Source organism: Dipodomys merriami, unplaced genomic scaffold, assembly GCF_024711535.1.
Source record: "Dipodomys merriami isolate MVZ:Mamm:240054 unplaced genomic scaffold, mDipMer1.0.p SCAF_51, whole genome shotgun sequence".
Taxonomy (NCBI): domain Eukaryota; kingdom Metazoa; phylum Chordata; class Mammalia; order Rodentia; family Heteromyidae; genus Dipodomys; species Dipodomys merriami.
Window position 1 is genome coordinate 2432179 of NW_027206080.1, and position 27987 is coordinate 2460165.

Below are 27987 nucleotides of genomic sequence, written 5' to 3' on the forward strand. Positions count from 1 at the left end.
CCCTTTGATTGTGATATTGTCTGAGGGGGGTCTGGGAAATTTTGCTGTATGAATAACAATTTTATGGTGGTTATTATTTTTTGGTAAAAATTTTAAATTGTTATTATAAAGGTGATGTATAGAAGGGCTGCACCTACCTAAGTCAGGTAAAGATTACATTTCTTTTTAGACGGATTTTTTTAAAGTATTGACAGTTTATCAAATGACTTGAGTGATATTCTGTTATATTTTTAAAATGAGTGAAATCTGGGTTCCATTGGCTCATGCCTGTAATCCTAGCTAATCAGGAGGCTGAGATCTAAAGCCAGCCCAGGCAGAAAAATCCGTGAAACTCTTATCTCCAATTAACTTCCAGAAAACTGGAAGTGGCGCTGTGGCTCAAGTGGTAGAGTGATAGCCTTGAGCTGAAGAGCTGAGGGACAGCACACAGGCCCAGAGTTCAAGCCCCACAAATGACAAAAAAGAAAAAAGAAAAAAAAAGAAAAAAAATGAGTGAATGTTACAAGTGTCACCTTTGAATTCTGGTCTGTAGAGATATCCGTCTGGGGAAGAATTGTCATCCCAGCCTGGAGATTTTTCAGAAGAAGCTGAAGATTCTCAGTGTTGTAGTTTCAAACTTCTGAGTGAAGAAGGAGGTTATGAAGCAGACAGTGAGAGCAATCCTGAGGATGGTGAAGTTGAGGATGGCGGTAATCTCAGATGTTCTTGTGGTCAGATCTGCAAGTTAGATTGTGAATGTGCAAAATGGCTAGCAATGATACCACTTTAGAGTATTGCTTTACAACTTTAAAAAAAAAGCACTGCATTGACATTTTATTTGACCTTGCAACCAATCTGAAATTTGTAAATTCAGTTTAAAACAATGAAATCAGTTTTGTTATGAACATTGGGTGAAGGACAGATTCCCTGCTCTTACACACCTTAGGAGGAAAAAAGAAAATAATTGATGAAAGCAAACAATATAAGGAATATAAAACCAGGTGACATAACAGTGACTGGAAGGTGGAGGAAGCCCCCTCTGAAGAGGCAAAGAACCTCTTAGGGAAAAAATGAGCTTGTCCCAAATAGTTGCCATTTTTCATTAAGCATGAGGTGAACGAATGCAGGCATCCTGCCATGACAGGCCACAGCCCCTATTGTCCTCAGGATGGAACTGCATTTCCCAGTACTCCTGGCCTTCACTGGGTTTAAAGTAGTTTCATCTTTCTGAAAGTTATTTTCTCAGTTTAGTTAAATGTGTGAAGAATTTGTGATCAATGCTCTTAATGGTAATTTTATCACAATGGGTATGATTTTATAATGGTAGATATCTTCCTTTTTATGTTTGTTCACTAAAGCTTGACCTAAAAAATTCTACTTTGTGTAGAAATTCATAAATTTTTCCACTATATGAATCTAAAAGAGTGTGATGGTCTTTCTTAAGATCAGTTAAAATTTCCAAAATGTAATATTCATTAGGACAGTGTCTGTTTCTTACTTACAAGAGACAGTGTAGAATTCAACCAGCCAGTTGCCAAGCCTAGTGTTTTCATAGAGGTGATGGACAAGCAAATTAAATTATCCTAGGATTTTGCTATTTTGAGTTCATGAAGTGGGGGATAGTGTTTGTTTTCCTAGTTATGTCAGAAGGTTGTACTTGATCTGTAACATGTCTATAACAATTTTCTGCCAGTAATATTTGTATTACTTGTAAGGCTATCTGTCAAACTTCAAACTATCTACAAGATTTGATTGTTCAAGATAGATAGCTTAATTAATGTTGTAGGAAAAGGTTTTTGTTAGCATCTTCTTATAAATACACTTTTACCACTATATCTACTAAATGGTGAATTCATATTTATTCAGTATTTAGGGAATGAAAATAATTTTTTCTTTGTCCTTTCCAGGGGTAGAAATAAAACCTGAAGCAGAAGGTTTCTGTGCATCAGTAGGTCTCAATGACTTACTTGAAAACCTCACTCAAGGGGAAATAATCTATCCTGAGATTTGTATGCTGGAATTAAATTTACTTTCTGCTAGCAAAGCCAAGCTAGATGTGCTCACTCATGTATTTGAGAGTTTCTTAACAATTATCAGACAGAAGGAAAAGAATATTTTTCTGCTCATGCAGCAGGTAAAAGATACAATCAGTTTCATGGCTGCTTATCTCACTCATGCCCAAACCCATGTCCTCACTTAGAGCCCAGCCTCTCTGAAAGTTAGAGATGATTGTTTACTTCTGTAATACTTTAACTGTGCTTTGGCCTTCAAGTGATATTCTAAAATTTTCCAATTTCATGTTTCTCTAACATGGCATAAAACTTAATATTGTTGTCAACTAACCAGTAATGAATTCTCATTCATTTCTGAAAATGAATTATGTTCTAAAAATTACATTTCATTGTAATGTATAGTCACTGTTTCAAAAAAATCAGAATACAAAAGTCACAAAATCAGAATATTCAATGAAAAAGAAATACATAATCTTGCACAGTAGATTTTCTAGCAAATAAGTCCTGATGACATTGTAACAGTATTATGCATCCACAAGATAAAATAATTAATTTCTTTTTTAAATTATATATGTTTTTATTGTAAAAATACTGTACAGAGGGGTTACAGTTCTATGAGTAAGGTAATGAGTACATTTCCTATAGAGCATTATTACCTCCTCCTTTGTTTTTCCCTACCATCCTTTCCCTCCCCACCTCCCCAATTCCTCCCTCCCCAACCAAGTTGTAAAGTTCATTTTCAACATAATGTAAAATGATTAATTTCTTATGTTTCAATTTTTAATCTTCAGGGAACTGTGAAAAACCTTTTAGGAGGATTCTTGAGTATTTTTACACAAGCTGATTCTGATTTTCAAGGTGAGCTGAAACTGTTGATTGTGAACAAATAGCTTTGATGTGATTGTGTGACTATATGAAAAGCTGATAACACAGCTAAACTGACAATGCTCTGTGATTTCCAGAATATATGCATCATCAGTTTCTTTGTTAAATGCATTTATTGCTCACACTCACTCAATAAAGTAAAGTAGGCAGGGTGTCTTTTGAATAGAAAGGAACATCTGAACTGCAGGGGCTTAGTCAGTTGTTCAGTAGCATTGTACCTGATACTGTCTTTTATCTACTTTCTGAGATATTTGAGGAATTTATGTCTTCTGATTTCTAACCTCAATAAACCTAAAATTTAGTTGGAGAATAAAGATCTACATACATGAAATGTTCATTTTTGTTTGTGTGACATTAAATTCAGATTAAACATTGTGGGCAGGAATACTCCTTCATTGTTTTAGATCCTCCAGGGGCTTGATATCAAGGGATTTGTGATGTCTATATCTTATTACTAATGATAACTATGATAACTATGATACTTATTAAAAGTATGTAAGGGCTGGGAAGGTGGCTCAGTGGTAGAGTGCTTACCTTGCATGCCTGAGGCCCTGGGTTCGATTCCCCAGCACCACATAAGCAAAAAGAAAAAAAGCCAGAAGTGGGCGCTGTGGCTCAAGTGGTAGAGTGCTAGCCTTGAGCTGAAGAGCTGAGGGACAGCGCCCAGGCCCAGAGTTCAGGCCCCACGACTGGACCCAAAACAACAACAACAACAACAAAAAGTATGTAAATACCCTTATCATTGTTTAACACATGATTTTTAGCATCCATTAGTGACCTTTGACTGAAACAGTCAAAGGATTGTACTGTAAGAGAAAGCCTTCCCTTCTCTCCATTTTCTTGTTTAATGTCTTCTCCTGTTCATATATCCTGTCCAGGAAGCCATTTTACTATTGTCATGTTCCCTTGCTTTTGTTTCTTTGCTTTCCGTGTCAAAGCTAGGGAAGTCTGATCTAACGTCACAAAAGTTTATTCTTTAAAAATAATTTATCTTCTTCATAATCTTGCTCTTTACAAACTAGTTATGAACCTTTTGGATTGATTTGTACCATGTGGTTTATCTTGTATTGTATACCTCTCTCTTTTTATACCACATTCTGGAAGATTTTCTAAAATTCTATTCCAGGTTTTTATTTAGACTTTAAGAGATTTGTGCTTAATTATTTTCTCATCATTCCCTTTTTATATAAAAGATATAATATCTTCTTGTATTTATCTGGGTATTGTAATAAACATTTAAAAATAGTTTTTCCATTCCCTAAATAACTTTTTTTTCCTCTATGATAGTTTGTCTTTTTTTGTTGTTGTTGATGGTAGTAGTGGTAGTTGTGGTCTTTTTTTGTTGTTGTTGATGGTGGTAGTGGTAGTTGTGGGACTTGAACTCAGGATCTGGGCCCTGTTCCTGGCCTTGAGTTCTTTTTTGCTTAAGGCTAGTGCTCTACCACTTTGAGCCACAGTTCCACTTCCAATCCTCTGGAGGTTATTTGGCGATAAAAGTCTCACCGACTTTCCTGCCTGGGTGGCTTTGAACTGTGATCCTTAGTTTTCAGTCTTCTTTATAGCTAGGATTACAGGCATAAAGCCACCAGCACCCAGCTCAACTTGTTTTTACATCTTGGGATTACTCTTTTAAATTACTGAAATATTTTTGCCTATTTAAATTTGTAAAAAGTATTGGAAATTTCCAATGTTGTAAAAGTAACTTTGCTTTTTAAAAGTTTTTTTTTTTGTCGGTCGTGGGGCCTGAGCGCTGTCCCTTAGCTCTTCAGCTCAAGGCTAGCCCTCTACCACTTGAGCTACTTCTGGTTTTCTGGTGGTTTATTGGAGATAATTGTCTCATGGACTTTCCTTCCCAGGCTGGCTTTGAACTGCAATCCGCAGATCTTAGCCTCCTGAGTAGCTAGGATTACAGGCGTGAGCTACTGGCTCCTGGCTATAAATTTGCTTTCTTTTGGCCTCTTTCTTCATGGATATTCTGTTGATGAGCACTACGTAATGTACACTGGCTGGTTAGGAGGCTTGCCAAATGACCTAAGGAACAGAGATTTACTCCAGGGAGCTATTAGGGCCACTGAACGAACCCCTCTAATTCATAGGAATTTTAGCTTTCTCTATTTTCTCTTCTCCATCTTCAAGAAATAGTTTTCAGTCTTTCACCTGAGTGAGAGTATCCCAGTGCCCACAGCCATCCTCCCATTCTTTCCCCCATTTTTGCTATTAAAACTTGCTTCCTTTTTGTAATTTTGCATTTTTGTTTATTGAGTTTTCAGTAATACACAGAAGCATTTTTTTTCTCTTGCTTTTTTTTTCTTGGCAGTTCCAGGGTTTGAGCTTGAGGCCTTGCACCGTATAACTTGAGCTACTTCCCCAGCCTCCAGAAGCAATTATATGTGTGTATACATATGTATACACATATATATCTGTGTATGTATTTACATGTATATTTGTATCCATTTCCTCATTCAAACTAAAACTTTTCCATTTTGAACTGAAAAAGAGCTAAACTACTTTAGTTTGATCATGTTACTCAAAACCTTCAGTTTATTCATGTTACTTGCATATAAAGTCCATGCTAACTTACTGTCTTACTGTGAGTTGTCTTTGTAAGTACGCCTTCCATTATGTACACCACAGCTCACTCCCTTCCCAGAATCAACTGCTTGAACCTGGCTTCTTTTCTGACCTCAAAGTCTTCTAGAACCACTGGTCTTTTAAGATACATCTTAAGTTTTACATCTGGATTCTTTTTATCATTTATAAAGACAGACAATAATTGATTTACAGGTTTTTGTTTATGATGAGAATCAACTTAAATAATGCATGTAAAATATATTTGGAACACTAGAATGTACTCTATAAATATTAGTACTAATTTCCTATAAAGAAATCTTTTTTTTATTTTTGCAGTGGTGGGAGTGGAATCTAGAGTCTCATGCTTGCTAGGCAAGTGCTCTACCAGGCCCCCCAGGACCAAGAATTTGTGAACCATTATTTGTTTTTTATGCTAAACACCTTTGTAAAATAAGAAAATATTTAAATTAAATATCATGTAATATTTAAAAATTTATACAATCGTTAGTATTTCCTATGTTATTTCTTTTTTTAATTTTTATTTTTTTATTGTGAAAATACTGTACAGAGGGGTTACAATTACATGGGCAAGATAATGAGTACATTTCTCATAGTATATTTCTTATCAAGCATTGTTGCCTCCTCCTTTGTTTCCCCTTCCCATCCCTTCACATCGTCCCTCTACCCCCCCACCCAATTCTTCCCGCCCCCCCCCCACCAAAGTTGTAAAGTTTGTTTTCAACATAACGACTTGTACTTCTCATTATTGCAATGGGTCCACCTGTATCCCTATTTAAATGACTTGTTTTTCCCCTTCCCCTCCACAAATTATACCGACATGAAATACAGTGAAAGCACTGGTTATACTGTGGGGGAGGGACATACAAAGCAACAAAGAAATTATCTTATAAATGCGTTAGAAACAATCACATGAAAGAAAAAAGAAACATTTGAATACATATCTTAGAGTTCATTTCCCTAACATCACCTTATCTGACCTTTTCTGCTTGACTCAGACATATACTAGATATTGCAAATAAGGGAAACCATGGGACCTATGTTTCTTTGGGCTTGGCTTACTTCACTTAATACAATTTTTTCCAAGCCTTTCCATTTCCTAACAAATGGGGCAATGTCATTCTTTCTGATGGAGGCATAGAATTCCATGTTATTTCTGACATTTATTTTTCCATGTAGTAATAGTTAAAATTTAAACATTTCAGGATGAGAAAGTAATATACTATTTTTATGGGGGGGTCAGTTTATCTAACAAATGCTATGTTGATTTATGCTTCTTTATGGAATGCTTTTACTTAGTTCAGTCAATCTTTTTAATCTTTTGTATCCCTCCTGGGGCTTGAACTCAGGGCCTGGGCATTGTCCCTGAGCTTTTTCATTCAAGGCTAATACTTTACCATTTGAACCACAGCTTTGATTCTGACTTTTTTGCTGGTTAATTGGACATAAGAGTCTCATGGACTTTCCTGTCCAGACTGGCTTCGAATCATGATCTTATATCTCGGCCTCCTTAATAGCTAGAATTACAGGTGTGTGCCACTGGCACTTGGCTTAGCCAATGTTTAAGAAAACTTCTTTCAGTTGATTAGTTGGATTGTATTTAATTATGTTGCTATCTCTTCAGCAAGTTTTGTACTCCTAAATTATTTATAATGCATTGAAGATGTGACAGTATTTGATTGCCTTCAGTGAAATTGTCAATTTTCTTTCATTAATTTTTATTAATTAAATGTATAATGGCTTTAATTTTTCTCCTCTTCTTAAAATTTAGGATGCCAGAGAGTATTGGTGGATCTGCTAGTATCTTTAATGAGCTCAAGAACATGTTCAGAAGATCTAACCCTTCTTTTGAGGATATTTCTGGAAAAATCTCCTTGTATAGTAAATATGCTTTTAATTTTTGCATTTTCATTAATATCTTAATAAGGTACACTTTTTATTGTTTATAAACCACTAAGCTCTTTCTTTTTGATGGTAGCAATGGTTCTACAGTAATTCCATTTAGGGAACAGACTTGTGAAATAAGTTAAACAGCAATTAAGCTCTCAATCTTGTGAAGTCAGTCATGGTGTAGCATCATGCAGAAATCTGAAGAGTTTGTAAGGCCTCTGCTTATATCCCTCACTCAAAACTAATTGAGAGAAAAACACTTGTTTTTGTTTGGTAGAAATGATTTTGCAAGTAATTATCTCATTAATAAAGTTAATGCTAACCCATAAATATTAGGTATGTATCACAAAGACATCTAAATTTAAACTGAGATTTGCAGTTTAAGAATGATGTGTCTGAATAGTGTGTGTTTTCTTTCATATGCAGAAGCTATATTTAAAATACACAGGGACAAGATAAGTTACACAGGACTCTGGGCATTCAGACACAGTGAAACCAAAGGAGGATACTCTTAGGGGAGGAACACAAAGGCACAATGCCTATGTGTCTCTTATCATATAAGATACTATTTGTTTAAATAAAAAAAGGAATGATGTGTTTCATATTTTAGCCAAACAAAAATGAAAAATATAAAGATGTCAGCCAACAGAATATTGATTTGTGTGAGTATGTTTGTATTTTTAATGAAAGCTTTAATTTCAAGATTAAGATTTCATTTGTTTTTCTTTTTTTTTCTAGGAAATTCTTCTTCTGGGTATTTTGAGAATTGTTGAAAGTGATGCTGCCATGAGCCCTTCACAGTATCTGACCTTCCCCTTGCTGCACACTCCAAGTTTAAGCAATGGTGTCTCATCACAAAAGTGTCCTGGCATTCTGAACAATAAAGCCATGGGCTTCCTGAGAAGAGCACGGATTTCCCAGGGCAGGAAAGAAGCTGGCAGAGAAGGTTTTCCCCATCATCTCCTTTCCTCTTGGCACGTAGCCCCAGTCCACTTGCCGTTGCTGGGGCAGAACTGCTGGCCACATCTGTCAGAAGGTTTCAGTGTTTCTCTGTGGTTTAATGTGGAGTGTGCCCATGAATCTGAGAGTACTGCAGAAAGAGGAAAGAAAAGGAAGAAAAAGAACAGATGGTTGCTTTTACAGGACAGTAGTTTGGATGGAACAGGTATGATGGATCGTCTGATTTATACACTAAGGTTTTCAGATTGCAGTTTTGATTGAACCTAAAAGCTACATGGCAATGTTCTAACTGGCTCTTACATGCTCTTTACAGGCTTTACTTAATAGTGACAGGTCCTGAATTACCAAAACCTAGGTTTTCAGATAGCCTTAAAACCTCCATTTCCTCCTGTACTTTTTCATTGTGTGTATATGTAACTGATGCTGGCATAGTCAGCCACATTTCTTGCCTCATTTCTGGTCCTATTACTGGATTAGGGTGGCTCCTGATGTTAGGAAAAACAGGAAATGTAAGCACCTCTTCTGTCTGCTGTGTTTCCCTGCTCCTGTTAACATTCCCCATTCTATCTTCTTTCTCTGTCTCAAATTCTCCTTCTTCTATGTTTTGCACCAGTGGTCCTGTTCCTCTGCCTGTCACTGAACATATCTCATCCATTCTCTGGAGTTAGAACCAAGTACATTTCTGTCTTCTCTGAGGAATTGTTATTGTGCTGCCTTGACAGTGCCTCTTGTTCTCCTGTGACCAGACTGTTCATTGAAAGCAATGTAGGGACTAGGAATTGCTGGTTAAATTCAGTGGTGGAATGCTTGTCTATCATATGTGAGGTATCAGATTCCATCAGCAGAAACTAATGTGTACACATGAATGCACATGGCAGTAGGAAGAAAGTGAGTAGAATTATCAGGGAATATGGATTATATGAAATGACTGGATGGACAGATTTGAGGATTTATATGTACATGGAAGCTCAGGCCACAGTAAGTCTTCATTCCACAAATCTCACCCACCACTGGAGCGTGTTTTAGAACCTGGGGCTCTTCCCAGTGTTTGGTCTCCACCATCAGGGTTGACATGGCAGTGTCATCTGATATCCATATTTGGGGTCTGAGTTTACTGGGCACTCTCATATTATTAGCATGGCATAATACTTGTGTACTTTCATGAGTTATTCTATGAAGCTGTACTTTTTTAAGATCTTAGCAGATAGTTTGGAATGCTCCAGGTGGTTATGAAGCCTTTTGTGGGTTGAGTATTGTCACCTAATCATAAGAGTTCTGAAACTATACCACATGTGATGGCACTGATGCTGTTGCTTTTTAACAAGCACTGAGTCATTTTGTATATGAGTTACTTTGCCTATCACCTTTTAAACAAATTTTTTAGAAGTACCAGGATTTGAATTCAGAGCTCTGTTTGCTAAGCAGGTGCTCTACTACTAGATCGATGCCCCTAGCCCTTTTTGCTTTCAAACTGTGACCATTAGATTTCAGAGTAGCTAGGATCACAAGAGTGAACCTATAGCACCCAGCTCTGCTCAGTTGTTTGTTTTTCATTTTTTGTTTTTTTCCACTCCTGGGGCTTGAACTTAGGGCCTGCACACTGTCCCTGAGCTTCTTTTTGCTCAAGGCTAGCACTCTACCACTTGAGCCACAGAGCCACTTCTGTCTTTTTCTACGTATGTAGTACTGAAGAATGGAACCCAGGGCTTCATGCATGCGAGGCAAGCACCCTACCACTGAGCCACCTTCCCAGGCCTCTGCTCAGTTTTTGTGAGATGTTTTATTGATTATTCTAATATTATTTTCTCATAGAGAGCGACAGAACAGAAGGTGGTGATTCCATAGACCCTGGTGAAAGACTAATAGAAGAAGGTTGTGTTCATCTGATTTCAGTGGGATCCAAAGCATTGATGATCCAAGTGTGGGCCAGTCCCCACAGGGGCACTTTTACCTTTCGGTATTGATGACCTCAACTTCTAACAAATAGATCATGTATTCAAATAATTTATGTAGGAGACATTAAAATATGAAATCTTCTAATAAAGATCATTACAAAAAAAGAAAACTCATTTGAAAAAAAGAAGATACATTCTAACAGTTATTAATATCACTTTGGTAATAGTATATAGTTTTACTCCAAAATTTATAAGTCCTCCATTATGTTAATATTCTAATGTTTATGTTGAATATGAACCCTGATCCTATTTGTATAAAGCTCTATAAACCAAATGTGCTATTTAGGGATATGTTTGTAAATGTCATCAGATGCTTTTTTTTCTAGATGCTATCGGGAATCTGCAAAGTAGACGAATACATTCTGGCACTGAGACATTTATTATAACATGTATTTATTTTACTATGAACCAAATTGTATTGCAATTTCTAAAATGGCAATGACTATATAAGTAGAAATAACAAATTTATTTACAACTGGTTTCTAAATTATAAATACCAGGCAATGAGCGTTATATATTTTAGCTTATAAATTGAGATGATGATAAACTAAGTAACCAAGCAGGCTATGTAGAACAATCTTGTTTGCTTTTTCAGTTAGCTTACTTTAAAAGAGAACTGGTTTTAAATGTCACTTTCATGTTGAGAGTTATAGCTTCTATACTGATGCGGAAATTTTCATTTTGTATGTTTCTTTTTTTCTGTAGCATGTGCATGGACTCAAACGATGATGCAAAAGCTGTTTTACTAGCACAAGCTGAATCACAGGAGAATATTTTCTTTTCGAGCAGATGGCAACATTTAGTTCTCACCTACCTACAGCAGCCACAAGGGAAGAAGAATGTTCATGGGAAAGTCTCCATCTGGGTCTCTGGGCAGAGGTATAGGAAGCAGTGTTAGAAAATACCTATGATCTCAGTTACAACTTTTAAGTTTAGCCCATTATTACTTATGAAACTGATTACAGAAAACCTTGTAAAACTTACTGTTTTAACATAAAAACTTAGATCACAGTCTGGGTTTTTTTCTGTTGTACAAAATAAGTCTTCTATAGAAGTGACTGCTGAAAATTACTATAGTTAGCCTACCACGTCCATGGATTCTTCTGTATTTGTGGATTCAACAACCTTGGATTAAGTTACTCCAGAAAAAGTTGTGTCTATTATGAACTTGTTCAGACATTCTCCTTAAAAATATATAGTGTAAAGCCAGACACCAGAGGCTCACATCTGTTATCTTAGCTACTTAGGAGGCTGATATCTAAGGATCACAGATCAAAGCCAGCCCTGGTAGGGAAATCTGTGAGACTCTTATGTCCAGTTAACCACCAGAAAACTATAAGTGGCTCTGTGGCTCAAGTGGTAGAGCGCTAGCCTTGAGCTGAAGAGCTGAGAGGCAGTGCCCAGGCCTAGAGTTCAAGCTCCATGTCTGCAAAAAATAAAATTTAAAAATTATATATATATATATATATATATATATATGGTGTAACAACTGTTTACAAAATTTTTTCATTATATTAGATTTTGGTAATCTAGATATGGTTTGAAAAACACAGAGATAAATGTAGGTCATATGTAAATAGGCCTTTTCATGTAAGAGATTTAAACATCCTTGGATACTGGTGTCTGTACAGAGTCCTGGAGCCAATCTCCTATGGATACTGATGGATGATTGGGTTTGGGGAGTATGCAGAAACCTGGACATTGAGACATTTATGTATATTACATATTAATCAAGAATTATAGAATCTCTAATTTTGTTGCTCAAATGATGATGCAAGTCCATTTATTATAAAATGAATCCATAGGGAATTATTCAAATAAAGTGAATATCTAAGTTAAATTAGGTTTCCAGAAGAAATTTGAGTGACACGTATGTCAGGTGACAGATTAATTCAAGTCCTAGATATCTTCCAGGTGATAGATTCAGATAGAGTGTTATGTGAGTTTTACCTCACAGGAGAATTATAGACTGTCTGAATGCTGAATGAATTATATCAGGTGTCTTTCATTTGTAGGAAATGAGAACTCTTTTATTGAATAAAATAGCATAAAGGAGGATATAGAACTCAAAACTAGTTGATAATAGAGGATCAAGTTGGCTAGAAAGTGTGAGTTGAATAATGAGAAAGAAAACTAAACAGGCAAGGTGAAAATACGTAACAGGAAACATTGAATGCCAAGTTAACATATCTAAATTTGATTAAATGGACCTTTTTTTTTCTGGGTGCTTTCTCTTTGTACTCAAGGCTAGTGCTCTACCACTTGAGCCACAGCACCACTTCTGGTTTTTTCTGAGAAGTTTATTGGAGATAAGATTCTCACTTTTGCCTGGGCTAGCTTTGTACTTTAGTCCCTAGATCTCAGCCTCCTGAGTAGCTAGGATTATAGGTGTGAAACACTGGCACCTGGCTAAATGGACCATTTTTTTTTATTGTGTACTTACAGTGTTACAGATGGTGTTAATGAAAAAAAACTTTTTTCACATATTTTTTCCAGGACCACTATGTGCCAGGCATTGAAGCAGTAAATATTTCATATTTGTTAAATTTTTTATTTATTTTTTTTTTGGTCGGTTGTGGGGCTTAAACTCTGGACTAGGGTGCTGTCCCTCAGCTCAAGTCTAGCACTCTACCACTTGAGCCACAGCGTTACTTCCAGTTTTCTGGTGGTTAATTGGAGATAAGAGTCTCACAGACTTTCCTGCCTGGGCTGGTTTTGATCTGTGATCCTCAGATCTCACCCTCCTGCATAGCTAGGATTACAGGTGTGAGCCACTGGTGCCTGGCTTTTTTATTCTTTTAAAATCATATTATGTAGTAATGCCACGAGATGGCAGTAGTGTATCAATCCAGGCACTTATTTGTTCCACAAAAAATGATTTCAGATTATCTCTGTTTTTCCCTTTATTTAAAAAGTTCCTGGGGGAGAATGCAGGAAAGGAAGGAAGGAAGGAAGGAAGGAAGGAAGGAAGGAAGGAAGGAAGGAAGGAAGGAAGGAAGGAAGGAAGGAAGGAAGAACGGAAGGAAGGAGAAAGAAAGAAAGAAAAGAAAGAAGGAAGGAAGGAAAGGAAGGAAGAAAAGAAAGAGAGAGAGAAAGCAAGCATATCCTACAAAATTAAGAAAAGTGAGGAGAGTGATGGGTTGGAAGGAATGAGTGAGAATTTTGAAAGGTATGACTTTGATCAAGATGTATTGTGTTCATAAATTGCTTTGTTGAATAACAACTCCTTTGTACAATTAGTTAAAAATAAGTAAAAAGTTTCTGGTGAGGTGTCCATGGTTTATGCATGTAATCCTAGCTACTCAGAAGGCTGAGATCTGGAGGATCATAAATCAAGTCCATCCTGTGCAGAAAAGCCAGGAGATTCCATATCCAAAAATAACCAGCTAAACGTCAGGCTAGAGGCACAGCTTAAGTGGTAGAGTACAAGCTGGGTGGGTTCAAACCCCAGTATTGGAAAAAAAATCCTATTAAGATAGCTGAATTTACCTTGTAAATATAAGCTAGCCATAAACTTTTAAAGTAAATACATGCAAAGTTAATTTTCTCAAAAGGAGTTTAACTGAGTTAGCTTATTCTAGGTCATCATTGTACAAAAGACTTTACCTTGATAGGTAAAGTGAAGGTGAACCCTGTACTCAGCAGTTCCACTAGATGGCACAGTCCTCTTAGGTTTTGTATGTCTATGAAAAAGCCTTACTTTCTGGTACTGTCTTGCATTCCTAATTAGCCTTTATCCATGAAGAAAAAAGAGGAGGCTTATCAAAATCCATTATCTTTAGCACTGAAAAGACAAAATGTAGAAAGCACTTGCCTTTCAGTGGCTTGACTGAGTACAACTTGGAGATAATGATTCTGTGATTGGACTTTGAAGGTCCTCTAGAGAACATAACACATTAGGTATTATTTGACAAAATGGGAAACTCCTTGGTAAAATTAGGAAAGTACACAAGGCAAAGACAACTTGCAGCAGATGTCTGGTCCTTCCTCCCATGGCCTGTTTTAGGGTCTCTAGCCGTCTCTTCTGCTTCATGCCCTGTGGCTTGTGGACCACCAACACCTCCATCCAAGAGACAGTAGGTTCAGCTTTCCGTGCCTCTCCTGCCAGCCATCCAATACCAAACTGAGAAAAGTTGCTCATTACAAATCTTTCCTTGAAAATGCTTAGTTCAAATACTCCTAGAAGTCATTGACCTAACTTTGTTTTTATTTAGGAAGTCTGATGTCATTTTGGATTTTGTGCTTCCAAGAAAAACAAGCTTATCATCTGATAGCAACAAAACATTCTGCATGATTGGCCACTGTTTGTCATCCCAAGAAGAGTTTTTGCAGTTGGCTGGAAAATGGGATCTGGGAAATTTGCTCCTCTTCAATGGTACATTTTTCCCTTGGAAGAAATATTTTAATATTTTCTAACCCCCCAGTGTCTGAACAGTTGATATATAATGTAGAGATACCTCCCCAATATGATATCAATATTTTACAATCCTAGAAAATGCAGTATCATAACCAGGAAAGTTAGAATAGTTGTCTTGTTATACTAATTTGAAAATTGAGGGTTTAGCAGTTTTATCAGGATAGTAAAGAACTGAAAGAATCTTGTAAAGTCCTTTCATTTTCTCTTTTTATGAGAAATTCAACTTGGAGTGTTTTAAATAACTGGCTTTTTTTTTGCCATTCAGGAGCTAAAATTGGTCCACAAGAAGCCTTTTACCTTTATGCTTGTGGACCCAACCACACATCAGTAATGCCATGTAAGTATGGCAAGCCTTCCATAGACTACTCCAGGTATATTAATAAAGACATACTGCGGTGTGAGCAAGTCAGAGAGCTGTTTATGACCAAGAAACAGGTGGACCTTGGCCTCTTAATTGTAAGTCTTGACTCTATTAAGTTTTTAACTTTATTGTATGTATTAGCAGCAAGTAGAATGTTATTAGGCTGTCATTGAGACGAAGTTCTACTAATAGAGAATTGTTTGGCAGTTATTTAACTTTATAGTAAGCTTATATGTATTGAAACATGTAATAACCAATGAATTAGATTTATAAAGTTTTCCATTTTGTTTCTTAACATCATTTCATAGATTTTTTTTTTCCTGAAAAATTTGGAACACTTTGATCTTTTGACAAAATTTGTCTCATTCTTTCAACTTATATTCCCTTTTCCTTGGAATTATATTTCTCCAGTAGTGATATAAGTTTAATTCATTTTAGAATCATTCAGGAAAAAAAATTTGGGGGGGGGGGGGCGGGGTCCGGTCGTGGGGCCTGAACTCTGGGCCTGGGCACTGTCCCTCAGCTCTTCAGCTCAAGGCTAGCGCTCTACCACTTGAGCCATAGCGCCACTTCCGGCTTTTTTCTTTTTGCTTATGTGGTGCTGGGGAATTGAACCCAGGGCCTCATGCATGCAAGGCAAGCACTCTACCACTGAGCCACCTTCCCAGCCCCAGGAAAAAATGTTTATAAGTGAAAAGAAGAAACTTTTAGCCCAGTGTATTAAATCATTCATTGTATTTTCTGTTGATACTTACATACTAATATTCAGTTTTAATAATATATGGTTAGCAATAAATACCAATACTCTGTTGTAATACTAGTGTTACTCAGATGTGTTTTCAGGTTTTAAAAAATTTAATTAACTATTAAGTTAATAATTAACTTAATTATTCCTTAATAGCCATAAAAACTAGGAATTTTGCCTTAAAAGTATTTCTAGTTTTATCAGGTACTGGTAGCTTATGCCTGTAATAGCAGCTACCCAAGAGGCTGAGATCTGAGGATCACAGTTTGAAGCCAGCCTGGGTAGGAGAGTCCATGAGACTTTCTTTTAAATTTTATTTTAATTGTAAAGATGCTATACAGAGAGGTTACAGTTAGTTACATGATCATGAGACTCTTTATCTCCATTTAATCACCAAAAAGTAGAAGTAGAGTTGTGGCTTAAGCGGTAGAGCACCAGCCTTGAGCACAAAAGCTCAGAACAGCGCCCAGGCCCTAAATTCTAGCCCTGGGACTGGCCAAAAACAAAACAAACAAAAACAGTATTGCTAATGTTGCGCTTTTTTGCATTATTTTACTATTTTGTCCTACTACACCATGATGAAGAAAGAGAAAAGAAATCCAAGTAGATATCTACTTACTAACTGCAGAAACTAAAGACCTGAGATTAGATATATCATTCTTTTATTAAGTATACGTTCCTTTTCTCCCTAAGGAATGTGAGGAGTAGTAGCTGCCACTTGTCAGGGGCTAGGGATGCCAAGTAGTCTGTAGTACATAGGCCCTGCTATGGCCAGATGACATCTTCTCCAGTGCCCCTTACTGAGACAGCATGCTTAGGAAATGGTTTCAGCTTGAGTCTCCAGCCACATCACTATGAGGGTTTGTTTTAACATACACCGCCATGCCAGAATTTCTACTTGGGTAGATCTCAAATATGGCCCAAGAATTACCTTTATAATAAACTACTGGATGATGAGTTTATAATAAACTCCTGGTTCGGAGCTGTACCTTGAGAGCTTCTGCTTCAGGGGTACTGAGGCACCAAGCTTACACACCACAAAAAATTGTTTGTTCCAGAAATAGTCTTATCTTCCTTTCTGATTTGTTTTGTTGTCATGAAAATATTACATTTTTCCTGAAAATATAAGCTGTGTTCTTCCTACCTCATTGTCCCTCATAGCTGGCACTTACAAGCATGCCCCACCATGCTTCTTTTATTCTTTAATGTGGGATCTTGCCAAATTTCTGCTTAGGCTAGCCTTAAACTGCAAAGCCAATAGATCTTCTAGCTTTGCCTCCCAAGTAGCTGGAATTATAATTATGACTTACCTGACCCCTAATTTATCTTCTAAAATATTTCAGATGCTTGAGGGGGAGCCAGATTAGATGCTGGTTGAAACTGCTTTCTGCATAGGAGAGCGAGGTCTGCTTAGTTTTATTTTATTGTGCTGGCAGTTTGGAGTTTTATTAAAATAGAAAGATCTAGTTTGCATTCACTTCTAAATGGATAGCCAGCCTCTGAGCAAACCACAGCCAAGAATGTGAGTAAACAGATGCAGAGTTCCTGTGTTCCTGTCTTTTCTTCTTCCAGCCCTCCTCCTCCTCCTCCTCCTCCTCCTCCTCCTCCTCCTCCTCCTCCTCCTCCTCCTCCTCCTCCTCCTCCTCCTCCTCCTCCTCCTCCTCCTCCTCTTCCTCCTCCTCCTCCTCCTCCTCCTCCTCCTCCTCTTCCTCCTTCTTCCTCTTCCTCTTCCTCTTCTTCCTCTTCTTCTTCTTCTTCCTTCTCCTCCCCCTCTCCTCCTCCCCCCTCCTCCTCCCCCTCCCCTCCTCCTCTCTCCCCCCTCCTCCTCCTCTTTCTTCTCCTTTTTTTGTGTGTGTTCCAGTCCTGAATTTAGGACCTAGGTTCTGTTCCTGAGTTGTTGGTTTTTCTCTCTCAATGCTAGTGCTCTACCACTTGAGTCACAGCCCCACTTCCAGCTTTTTTGGTGGTTAATTGGAGATAAGTCTCATGGACTTTCCTGCCTGGGCTGGCTTTGAACTATTGTCCTCAGATCTCAGCCTCCTGAGTAGGTAGAATAACAGGCATGAGCCACCAACATCTGGCAAGTTCCTGTGTTTTCATTTAGAATGGTACCTAGTATATAATGAGTATGGCAGAAGACCTAGCTGTAACTAGTAGTAATGTTAAGTATGATTTCATGTATATTCTGAACTGATCAAAGCTGGGCCCTTCTCACCTTTCCTTTATTAGTCACAGCTCAATGAAGCTGATCATTTCCTTTAATGGGAAATAGCCCCTTGCTTCTTATGTGTCCTTTTTAGTGTAGATGTCATATTTTAAAAACAAAGACAAGGGCTGGGAAGGTGGCTCAGTGGCAGAGTGCTTGCCTTGCATGCCTGAGGCCCTGGGTTCGATTCCTCAGCACCACATAAAGAAAAAAGCCGGAAGTGGCACTGTGGCTCAAGTGGTAGAGCGTTAGCCTTGAGCTGAAGAGCTGAGGGACAGCGGCCAGGCCCAGAGTTCAGGCCCCACGACCGGACGCAAAAACAAAACAAAACAAAAAAAAAAAAAAACAAACAAAGACAAGCCGGGCGCCGGTGGCTCACACCTGTAATCCTAGCTACTCAGGAGGCTGAGATATGAGGATCGAGGTTCAAAGCCAGCCCGGGCAGGAAAGTTAGTAAGCCTCTTATCTCCAATAAACCGCTAGAAAACCGAAGTGGTGCTGTGGCTCAAGCGGTAGAGCACTCGCCTTGAGTTGAAGAGCACAAGGACAGCACCCAAGCCCAGAGTTCAAACCCCATGACCGACAAAAAATAAATGCATACATACATACATAAAAATAAAAACAAAGACAAAAGTAGTTTGATATCTTCATTTTCAAGTATTTATTTGCTAGCCGGTAGGTCACCTTTTAAGCCTTGTGTTGTTACTGAAGGAAAATATTTGTCTTTTAGGAAAGTCTTTCAGTTGTGTATACAACTTACTGCCCTGCTCAGTACACAATCTATGAGCCAGTGATTAGACTCAAAGGTCAAGTGAAAGCCCAGCTTTCTCAAAGACCCTTCAGCTCAAAAGAAGTCCAGAGTATCTTACTAGAACCTTCTCAGCTGAAGACCCTCCAGCCTACCAAGTGCCAGACTATCCAGGGCATCCTGCATGAGATCGGTGGAGTGGGTACATTTGTATTTCTCTTTGCTAGGGTAAGTATCCTCATTTCAGATTACTTGGGGATTATGAAAAAAGCTATAGTATTAGACTTTGAAGACAAAAGTCATAAAATAAAGATGATATTGAGCCTTCTGCCACAGATGGTTTAAGATTTTAGAAATTTCTATTATTCACAAAGGTGATTGGAACATATAACTATTAAATGATGTGATTTTAAATTGCCTTTGGAAAGAAAAAAATTGTTGTTACTGTAGTAATATGAAAGAAATGCATTTGTTCCTTAAGCTTCCCAATGCATGGGGGAAATAAAATGGCAGTCAGCAGTGGAAAAATAATTTGTTTGAATTTGTGTTTTTTTTCTTTTTTAAAGAGAAGAAATACTCAAAAATGGTAAAGGCTTTAGGTACCATTTAAAAAAGGCTTTTTAGTTATTTGAAGATAGGAATGCCATCTTCCCCAATACAGTGAACAAACAGTTATTACATATTGACTATTTCAAGGATTGCTGAAATCTGTAACAGGGGCACACATATGGCACATAATTTCAACTTCCTCGAGTCCCTGTTTCTTCCACCCTAAAGCAATCTTGACACTTCATCCTCAGAATGCCATCTTTGTTTATCCCAAGTCTAACGTGCCTAGTCTCTCTATAACTGACTAGTTTTCTGTAATGGAACCCCCTTTGAAATGGGTTTTGTAGTTAGGAGGTGTATGAATCTGTCATTAGGTGTTCTTGCTAGCTTTGCCCCCTACTTGGAATTCTGTCTTTCTTGCCTCTTCTTCTTTTTAATACTTTACTTCTGATCTATTATCTAGTTCATGGATGTTCCACTCCTGTTTTAAAAGTGAATGCCCCACATTTAATACCTCATAGATATTTTTTGGTCTCCTTTTATACTAGTGTATAATTTCAAAATGTATATCCTTGATTTCTCTTCTTTCGCCTATGTATTGAATATGATTTTGTTACGATTACTGTTACACACTGGGTGATGGAGGAAATGGTTAGATTAATATTGTTGACACATTTATGAACTACCAATAAGACTTTTAAAGTTTGTTTAAAGTATGTTTTCACACTTTAAACTTAGATACTGAATAGCCTTCCACTTCTGAACCAAAATAGAATTTAAGCTAGGAGCTGGTGGCTCATACCTCTAGCTATTCAGAGCAGCTGAGAAGCCAGCCTAGGCAGGAAAGTCCATGAGACATTTACCTCCAATTAACTACTTAGAAAAGGCTGGAAGTGGTGCTGTGGTTCAAGTGGTAGAACGCTAGCCTTGAGGGCAGAGGCTCATGGACAGCACCTAGGCCCTGAGTTCAAGCCCCAGGACTGGCAAGAAAAATAAAATAAATAAATAAAAATTAAAAATAGAACTCAGTTTCCTTAAAATTCTAACCTGCAAAACCTACCTCTTTGAGTGTGATCTACAGTCAGAGGAAGCCCTCCTTAGCTATGCCCTGAGCTCCAGGAGACCTTTACCTTCCCCTGGCTATGCCCCACCCACCACCCTTCATTCCTGCTCTCTCCGCAGAGTTGGGGTCTCCTTCCAGCCAAGCTTCTATCTGTGTAGCCATCTCAAAACAGCAGAGCAGAGGGGTCAGAAGTAGGTTGTATGTTCTTGTCATCGTGTTTACCTTTTTATCACAGTTATAAGTCTGTTTCTTACACACAGCCGATGTCTGAAGTGGTGGATTTGAAGTGCAAGGCACAGTATGTGGCTTTTATTCGATTTACCTGTTTGCTAGACTGGAGTCCCCAAGAGGACAAGCATCTTGCCTCTTTCTATCTCCACAACACTTGATGGCAGAGCCTGTTTCCTTCCTGACCATTGAAAACATGGGACATTGTGCTCACATTTCAGATCACTAAGAATAAAATGCTTCTGACTTTTTAGGTTGTTACAGTTGTTTTACTTCATTTATAGAATATTTGAAAGACTAACACACATAGAATTTATGCCTGTCTTTCAGTTTTGTTTATTCACAATTCTTAAATAGTTATAGTATGAGCATTAAAAATAAGTGTTCAGATGGTGGCCCACACCTGTAATCCTACATATTCAGGAGGCTGAGATCTGAAGATTGCAGTTGTAAGCCAGCTGAGACTCTTATCTTCAATTAACTACTAAAAAAGCCAAAAATGGAGTTATGGCTCAAGTGGTAGAGAGCGAGCCTTGAGCAAAAATGCTCAGGGACAGTGCCCAGGCCCTGAGTTCAAGGGGACCAGCACACAAATAAAAAGGTTGCAGAAACTAATAGTTTAATATGATATAATGGTTAAGGTTTTACTCTTGACAGATTAGGAGAAAATTATTTCCACTTTTGCTTTTAGGTTGTTGAACTAAGTGGCTATGAAGAAACTCAAGCATTAGCACTGCAAGTGATGCTGTCTCTAATTAGATACAGTCAACAGAGAGTACATGAACTAGAAAATTGTAATGGCCTTTCTATGATTCATCAGGTGTTAATCAAACAGAAGTGCATTGTTGGCTTTCGAATTTTGAAGGTAAGCCCTCATTAAGTGTATTCTCATGGTTTCTCTGCAGTCGTTCTTACTTTATATCAAAGTCTTCCAGAAACAGTTTATGTTTTAGTACTTCTACAGAAAATGAAGGAAACTCACTACTAGTGTATATTTAATCAAACCGAGTTATTCCCCTGATTCTTTGCCTCTTTAAATACGTATGTTTTTCTCTGGACTCAAAACATTTGAGGTCTGGATAGAACATGGGTATCCTCAGGCCTGCCCACCTGTTGTAGACAGCATATTGTAGTGCTTCTGTAATTACTTTTTAAGTTACTGACATCCACATCAGTCTTTGCTGGCATCCTGTCATAGTTGTCAAATATTTGAGAAATTAACAGCACTGTGAAAGTATTTGATAGCTGTAAAAGCAAAAGATGAATCTTCTACTCTTGTCTCCACCCACCTCTTAAAGGATTAAGATCCCAACATTTGTGGCATGAATTCTTACTGTTAATAGTTGATTAACTGAATTTTAAAATAATAGTCAGATATAGTGGTGTATTGTCCATAATCCCAGCACTTGAGATGGACATCACAGGATTACCAGTTCAAGGCTAGCCTAAATTACATAGTTCAAGCTAGTTTGAGCTACATATTGAGACCTTGTCTCAAAAAAACAAAAACAAACAAAAAACAAAACAAAACAAAACTAAGGACAGCCGGGTGCTGGTGGCTCATGGTTGTAATCCTGCTATTCAGGAAGCTGAGACCTGAAGATTGTGATTCAAAGCCAGACTGAGCAGGAAAGTCTGTGAGACTCTTATCTCCAGTTAATTGCCCAAAAGAAGCTAAAAGTGAAGATGTGGTTCAAGTAGTGGAGCACTATCTTTGAGCAAAAAAAAAAAAAGCCCAGGGACAATACCCAAGCCCTGAATTCCGAGTTCAAGCCCCAGCCCAACACCAAAATATATATGTATATATATTTATATATATATATATGTCGAGAGAGAGAGAGAGAGAGAGAGAGAGAGAGAGAGAGAGAGAGAGAGAGAGAGAGAAAGGGGAGGGGAGGAGCAAAGCCTAAATTCAGCTATCTGGTTATCAGCTTCCATATCGCTAAAAGGAAGCCTTTAGTAATAGTTTGTATCTCACAGGGATGTCAGTAGGATTAAACATCTAAAGCTTGGGAAGTATTTCACATTCTTCCCAACCTGGAAATATTGTGGTTTATGTTGTTTTCAGAGAGAGAGAGAAGCAAGAGAGAGAGAGAGAGATCAAAGTCTGATACAAGGTCTGGGACTCAGAAAAAGAGGAGGATATAGCTCAGTGGTAGAGTGTTTGCCTAGTATAGTCAAGACATGGGGTTCAATCCCCAGCATTGCAAAAATTAAAAAGTAAGAATAAAGTGTGGATTGTTTCACACTATGTTTGGAACTAAGTAATCATTTTCAAATATTTGAAAGTTTAGGATATTTTATTTATTTGAGTTGTTTTGCAAAATAAAGCTGCTGTATGTAAGTTGAATCATGTATTAGTTTTCCTTTGAATAGAATGTTATAGTGCTAGGACTGAAAGCTTAATATTTTGCTGAAATAGTTGTTTAATCAGTTATTACTGCATTTTACATTAATACTGATTTCCACAGACCCTTCTGGAAGGCTGCTGCGGTGAAGACATCATTCACATCACTGAAAATGGAGAATTTAAGTTGGATGTTGAGTCAAATGCTATTATCCAAGATGTTCAGCTATTAGAGCAATTGTTGCTTGACTGGAAGATGTGGAGTAAAGCAGAGGCATGTCATCTTTGCTTTTCTTTCTGATATTTTTGTAGGAGAGTTTACACAGCGCAGAATCTGCAAGCGTATAATTCAGAAGTACTAGGTGCATTCACAATTTGCACAGCCATCACCAACCTTTACCTCCAGAAATCTTTTGGTCTGGTCCACCAGGTGGCTTTTGCAAAAAACTAGAATGTCTAGAATTATTTAAAATATAACAATGTTATCCAAGAATTATTGAAAATTCAATTTAAAATAGATTATTCCCAAATTTGGCAATAGTCATTAAAAATTTATAAGTACCAAGAAGTTGTAAAACAAAAATTTTAATTACTTAAATCTATCATTAATAAAAAATTAGTAGTAATATACTAGAGGAAAGAGAATTGTTTTTCTTTTCTTCTTATGGAAAATTATATTATTAAATTGTTTCTATCTAAAAAGGCAACTAAAGAGTTTGACCCAGAACTTTATAAAAATATTAAAAAGGAGTGTCAAGTAACTAAACTGCCTTTTTGTATTTTGTGTTCTTGATGACTTTTGTCCTTTTAAAACATTTATGATCTTGGAATTTCTCATTCTGAATAAATATTTGCTTTGAGATCTAAAAATATTTCAGATCAAAATATATTTAATATTATAGAGACAGAAAACAACACAGGGATGGCAAATGTAAACAAGTTAGATCAAAGGCAGTATAAATATGTAATAAACTCTATGCGCAATTGGAGATTAGAAGAGCTAACTAAATGTTGAACTTTTTAATATTTCCAAAAAGCAAGCACATTTGAGGTTGTTTGAATTCAGAAGTGATGAAACATACATACACTAATATGAATTTGAAATTAGGGTTTTCTTCTCTAATTAATTTTGTGGGTGTCGGCTTTAGTGTGGCTTGGACTGAAATGCCTGGGAGCTCTTCCTTAGCTTTTTCATTCAAGGCTAATATTCTACTGCTTGAGCTACAGCTTCACTTCCAGCCTTTAGAGGGTTAACTGGAGATAAGAGACTAGAGGACTTTTCTGTCTGGACTAACTCTGAACTGCTTATACTTAGATCTCAGCCTCTTGAGTAGCTGGGATTATAGACATGAGCCACCAGTGCCCAGCTAATTATTTTTAAGCTAAATTTTGTTGTTTGGGTTTTTTGCTCATTGTTTGTTCATGTGTCACAGTTTTATTATTTTGGTACTGTCAGACCTGAATCAAGTGTTCAAACTTGGGCTTCCAATCTTCCAGCTACTGAATGGTCTTTTTTAAATTTTTATCTATTTTTTATTGTGAAAATACTGTACAGAGGGGTTACAATTACATGGGCAAGATAATGAGAACATTTCTTATCAAGCATTGTAGCCTCCTCCTTTGTTTCCCCTTCCCATCCCTTCCCATCCTCCTCCCGCCCTCCCACCCACCAAAGTTGTAAAGTTCGTTTTCGACATAACAACTTGTACTGCTCATTGTTGCAATGGGTCCGCCTGTATCCTTATTTAAACGACTTGTTTTTCCCCTTCCTCTCCACAAATTATACGACATCAAATACAGTGAAAGCAGACCTGTCAGACCTGAATCAAGTGTTCAGACTTGGGCTTCCAATCTTCCAGCTACTGAATGGTCTTTTTGTTGTTGTTTTATTTCATTTTATTCCAGTATTAAAGTCAGAACTCTGGAGCTCTTGCTCAGCTTTTTCCACTCATGGTTGGTGCTCTATCACTTGAGCTATGCCTCTAGTCCAGCATTTTGCTGGTTAATTTAAAAGAGAGTCTGGAAGACTGGGCTGACTTTGAACCAAGTTCCTCACATCTCAGCCTTCTGAGTAGGTAGAAATACAGTCACGAACCATCAATGCCTGTCCTTTGTGTTTTTTTCTTTGCCAGTCCTGGGGCTTGAACTCAGGGCCTGGGCTCTGTCCCTGAGCCTCTATGGGATCAAGGTAGTGCTCTACCACTTAAGCCACAGTGCCACTTCTGGTTTTTTCTGTATATGTGGTACTGAAGAACCATACCTGGGGCTTCATGCATGCTAGGCAAGCACTGTACCACTGAACCACATTTCCAGCCCAATGCCTGTCTTCTTTTAGGTCATCTTGGTTCTATCTTTTGAAGAGAGAGGCTTTGGTTAGAGTAGTGATATATGTATGTATGCATATGCACATATATTTGTGTATTTATATTTGTATATAATATATATATATTTTGTAATGGTTTTATGTGTCTATGCACATATACATACACATATATATCCTGGTGGCTTTTCATTGTTCATTACTGTCAGATAGTGACGAGAAATAGTAAGAACTGTAATCCATGCCAGGTAGTTTTGTGTTTGGTTAACAGCTTGTTGAAAGGCCACTCAGGGTAATAAGATGAAGTGAAGATGATCTTTTAATATAAGTTATCTATGTCAGAGCTCTTTTTCTCTAGTAATATGGATAATTTAACTGATTGACCTTCAAATGATACTTTCTTTGCAGTTTGCAATTGTTCAAAAAATTCTGTGGTTTGGGACTAATCATAAGTTAATCTAAAAATGCAGAATTGGTTCTGAAATCATTTGGTAAAATTCTGTGTATATGTGACTTAGTGTTGTAATTTATGTATTTTTAGTAACACTACTCTGAACAAATTATTAAAAAAACAATTACATTGGTGATACATTTCTTTAATTGGGATATATCCCTCAAGATAATTCACCTTTTGAAAATATTTATAAAGGGCATAAGTATAAATGGCATAGATAGAATAATGCACTGTCACTTAATATAATATTGCAGTACTAGATCTAATGATTTAATACAAAATATTTAGAAAGGACTCATTAATACAAAAAATAGAGCTGATCACCAGTGACTCATGCAACTCAGGATGCTGAGATCTGAGGATCAGGGTTCAAAGCCATCTTGGGCAGGAAAGTTCATGAAACTCTTATCTCCAGTAAACCACAAGAAAACCAGAAGTGGTGCTGTGGCTCAAGTGGTAGAGCACTTGCCTTGAGCTGAAGAGCTGAGGGCAGCACCCAAGTCCAGAGTTCAAGCCCCATGACCAACTATAAAAAGAAATAGTAGTTAGGGAATAAATTTCAAGGTTGACTTTTCTCAAATAAATTTAATGTTTGATACTGAATATTTACCCATTGTAAGAGTGTTACATTGCAAGTCTAAAAAGCCTGTAGTATGGTTTTCAGTAGTTGTGTGTTAATTGGTGTGTTTCTTTTCTCAGCAAGGAGTGTGGGAAACTCTGCTAGCTGCACTAGAAGTCCTCATTCGGGTTGAGCACCCGCAGCAGCGCTTTAATATTAAGCAGCTACTGAAAGCTCAAGTGGTTCATCGCTTCCTACTGACCTGTCAGGTTTTGCAGGTACTTACCACACAACTTTACCTGGGAGAGGTGTACTGCATTTGTTTCTGTTTACTAATTCAGTTCTATGGACAAGCAGTCTTTGCAGCATTCTTCATGGAATTTTTTTCCTCTTTTTCATCTTATTTACGCTTGGTCTTCTAACTCTTGCTTCTTGATAACACTGTTACCTTTCCTACCTCAAATTACACAAGAACAACTACTAAATTTCTGAGATGTTTCTTTATGTTGGAATATAATAATTTTATATAAGTGATGTAACTGCTTGAAACCAACTATAGTTGATAAGTCTTAATCAACTTGAAAGTACATATTGGTGTTTCAATAACTGTTATTTGGAAGTCTATTTTAAAATTAAAAACTTGAAAAACTAAAATATAATATAGTAGTTTTGAGCCAGGCATGGTGGGACACACCTAGGATCCCAGTGCTACGGAGGCTGAGGCAGAAAGATTGTGAGTCCTGTATTCTTGAAATGAGAGATCAGACTCCTTAGAGAACCATGTGAAAAAGAGCACATTACATTAGTGTGACTAGTGTTCTATCAGAAAAATCCCACTTCTAGCTCCATAGCAGCAGTGGTAGAAGAGGAAGTGATAGTTATGTGGCATAGTGAGAATTCACTAACAATAACTGACCTTTTACAGTTCATGCACTCAAAATTTTCAAAGTTGGAAACAGTTCTGATTTTTTTACTTATGGATGCTTAGTTATAAAGTTTATGAAATGTTCTAAATCTATGAAATCTGAAACTTCTAATCCCACACATTTTGGATAAGGAATGCTCAATCTTTATGAGTTGGTGTCATTTAATCCTCAAAACAACCTTATTAAATAGTTATATGTTATAAAAAGTGAGGCTTGAAAATACTATATGATACCCCTAACATCATACAGCCAGCAAGTGAAGGAGTCATAATGCAAACCTAGGCTCTTTGGTTTTTGTAGTTCATGCATGTTAGTAATATACTATAACTTTGTTTCGGTTTAGCTAAGTTAAATGGGCTAGAATGCAAATGCCATCAGTTTTAGTGAACTTTTAATGGTCAGGTTATTCAAGCTGAGAAAGAGCAACTCAATAGCAAATAGAGTCAACCTAGAGTAGTAAACCAGCAGAATTCTATCTTAAAAAGAATATATGTTAAATGAATGGTTGACAGTTAAATGGTCAATAGTTCTCTTTAAATCTAAAGACAGTTTGATATTTGTTTTTTGTTTTTAGGAACACAAAGAGGGGCAGCTTACATCCATGCCCCGAGAGGTTTGTAGATCATTTGTGAAAATTATTGCAGAAGTCCTTGGATCTCCTCCGGATTTGGAATTATTGACAGTTATCTTCAATTTCCTTTTAGCAGTTCACCCTCCCACTAATACTTACGTTTGTCACAACCCCACAAACTTCTACTTTTCTTTGCACATAGGTAGGTATAATTACTTTTGTT

General features: G+C 37.2%; 1 protein-coding gene across 1 annotated transcript in view; it reads left to right on the top strand.

The window, feature by feature from the left end:
- Positions 1 to 27987, top strand: part of Lyst (lysosomal trafficking regulator) — a 144391-nt gene that overhangs the window by 41045 nt on the left and 75359 nt on the right. The window contains exons 8-21 of the mRNA XM_069998084.1: positions 533 to 689; positions 1887 to 2113; positions 2783 to 2849; positions 7237 to 7346; positions 8094 to 8520; positions 10128 to 10272; positions 10976 to 11149; positions 14485 to 14645; positions 14953 to 15143; positions 18730 to 18975; positions 21279 to 21452; positions 23059 to 23208; positions 26408 to 26545; positions 27768 to 27966. Of these exons, the coding sequence (XP_069854185.1) occupies positions 533 to 689; positions 1887 to 2113; positions 2783 to 2849; positions 7237 to 7346; positions 8094 to 8520; positions 10128 to 10272; positions 10976 to 11149; positions 14485 to 14645; positions 14953 to 15143; positions 18730 to 18975; positions 21279 to 21452; positions 23059 to 23208; positions 26408 to 26545; positions 27768 to 27966 (2566 nt within the window). The remainder of the gene's footprint in view (positions 1 to 532; positions 690 to 1886; positions 2114 to 2782; positions 2850 to 7236; positions 7347 to 8093; positions 8521 to 10127; positions 10273 to 10975; positions 11150 to 14484; positions 14646 to 14952; positions 15144 to 18729; positions 18976 to 21278; positions 21453 to 23058; positions 23209 to 26407; positions 26546 to 27767; positions 27967 to 27987) is intronic.